The sequence below is a fragment of the Penaeus japonicus genome, unplaced genomic scaffold (genome assembly GCF_977035675.1).
Source record: "Penaeus japonicus unplaced genomic scaffold, GWHDUDI00000001_assembly GWHDUDI00000026, whole genome shotgun sequence".
NCBI lineage: Eukaryota > Metazoa > Arthropoda > Malacostraca > Decapoda > Penaeidae > Penaeus > Penaeus japonicus.
Window position 1 is genome coordinate 22902643 of NW_028234428.1, and position 2500 is coordinate 22905142.

General features: G+C 31.2%; 1 protein-coding gene across 1 annotated transcript in view; it reads left to right on the top strand.

Annotated features, from left to right (window-relative positions):
- LOC122250531 (uncharacterized) overlaps positions 1–1608 on the top strand; it is a 128065-nt gene extending 126457 nt beyond the window's left edge. Inside the window, exons 6-7 of the mRNA XM_043011996.2 lie at positions 284–417; positions 1362–1608. Of these exons, the coding sequence (XP_042867930.2) occupies positions 284–412 (129 nt within the window). The 3' untranslated portion in view covers positions 413–417; positions 1362–1608. The remainder of the gene's footprint in view (positions 1–283; positions 418–1361) is intronic.
- The last annotated feature ends 892 nt before the right edge of the window (positions 1609–2500 follow it).

A 2500-nucleotide genomic window follows, 5' to 3' on the forward strand; every position in this document is an offset into this window, starting at 1 on the left:
ATATATATATATATATATATATATATGAAAACAAAAAAACACAGTAACTCGTCACAAACAGAATTTTATATATGTATACAGATATTTTATATATACTATATATATACATAATAAGTAAATATATATATATATATATATTATATATAATATATGTATATATATATATAAAGAGAGAGAGAGAAATAGAGAGAGAGAGAGAGAGAGAGAGAGAAAGAGAGAGTGAGAGAGAGAACAAACAACAACTCCCACATTCCATAACAAGCTTTACACACTCTCTCCACAGGGTCGAATATCCCGCAAACAGAAGGCGCCAAAGGAATTCAACAAAAGGTCAGCTGAATCTGCTTTCCGCTCATTGGTCAAAACACACGAGAAGTATGGCTGGGTCACACCGCCGCTCTCCGAGGGCTAACCCAGGTCAGTAAAGGTCATGTGGGATTTTGTTTTTCTTGGGGAAATATTAGAGTTGTAGTAGTAGTGTAATAGTATTAGGAAATATTAACAATAGTTGTAGTAGTAGTGGTAGGAATAGTAACAGTAGTGGTGGTAGTAGTAGTAGTAATAGTAGTAGAAGTAGTAGTAGCAGTAGCAATAGTAGAAGAAACAATAGTAGCAGTAGTAGTAGTAGTAGCAATAGCTGTAGCAGTAGCAGTAGTAGTATTAGCAATGGTAGAGATAGTAGTATTAATAGTAGCAATAGCAATAGTAGTAGTAGTAGCAATAGCTGTAGCAGTAGTAGTATTAGCAATGATAGAAGTAGTAGTATTAGTAGTAGCAATAACAATAGTAGTAGTAGCAATAGCAGCAGTAGTAGTAGTAGTAGCAATAGTAGTAGTAATGATATTAAAAAGTAGTGTAATGGAGAGGGAATAGATCTTATACTTATTTCTTCTTTTATGTATATGCCTTTTCTTATTTCTGTGTCTCTGGATATCTATAGGATGATAAGATAGTTGGTTCTTTTTCCATTTCTTTCTGTCTTTCATGTGTATCTCTCTGCCCAGTCGATGTCTGCCTTTCGATCTGCAGCTTCTCTCTCATTCTCTCTCTCTCTCTCTTCCTGTAAATATATCTTCTCTATCCCCCTCTCTCTATGTAGATATATCTTCTCCCCCCCCCCCCTTTCTCTCTCTCTCTCTCTCTCTCTCTATATATATATATATATATATATATATATATATTTATATATATATGTATGTATATATATATATATATTTATATATATATATATATATATATATATATATATATATATATATATATATATATATATATCTATATACATATACATGCAAACGCACAACAACCCCACGACGCAACTGCCTTGTACCCAATAACCAAGTTACTTCGTCTCTCCGCAGGTAAACGTCCCAGAAAACCCAAAAAGCCACATTCCATCCGCTTCCCATCCGATCCACCGTGAATCCAGAGGCAAAGAAAAGGAAGAATAAAGAAGGATTATGAAAAAAAATAGGAAAATAGGAAAGAAGTCTGCACTTTACGGCCGTATGATCAAAGAAATTGTGGATTCGCAAGTCATCTTCCAGCACAAAATTATGCTAAAAAAGATAGAAAAAGAAAAAGAAAAGAAAAGAAAAGAAAAAAAAATCGTAGTGACCAAAAATTTGCAAACAACAAACAAACAACTGTACGCAAAAGGACATTGTTTTCTCTTCGTAATGTGAATTCAAATCACAAGCCGAAGGGAAGTCACGGATACCAACCCTACCGAAGTGATTTGTGCCAAGTCTTAATCAAAACACTTAATTTACTTAGTGATTGCTAACCTAAATTGATATTTTGGATTTTGTTTCTTTGTTTGCTATATTTTTTAGGGATATCTTAATCATACCAAGCTATTAAGGACTCATTCCTTAGGTGAGGATTTTGTGTTTTAACGAATGTATCCCACAATTTCTTTAAGCATACGGTGTTTAATCTCTTGCCATTAATTCATCTATCATACTGTACACTATATCTTATTATGATTATTCTGTATTCTGTGTTGTATGTTTTCCTTGAATATTATCATTGTGATTATTATCATTATCATTATTAATATTATTATCATTATTATTATTATCATCCTCATCATTATTATCATATTTATTATTAGTAGTATATCATTATCATTGTCATTTTTGTAATTATTACCATTTTCATCATTATCATCAGCAGCAGTACATTGCTATCATCACCGTCATCATCCATACATTTATTATCCTTTTTATCTTAATTATATACATAAATATCATTCCTATCATCACTACCGTCATCATTATCATTATTATCGTTATTGGTATAATCTATTGGTCTTTTTTCATTAACATTATCATCGTCGTTATTATATACTATTATCAATATTATCATTATAATTATTTTTATCATCATGAATAAATCGTATTTCATTGTTATCATCATTTCAACTTTAATATTGTTATCTAATAATGACGTCGTTATCGTTATGATTATTACTGACAGATTGTGCCCTCATAATCAC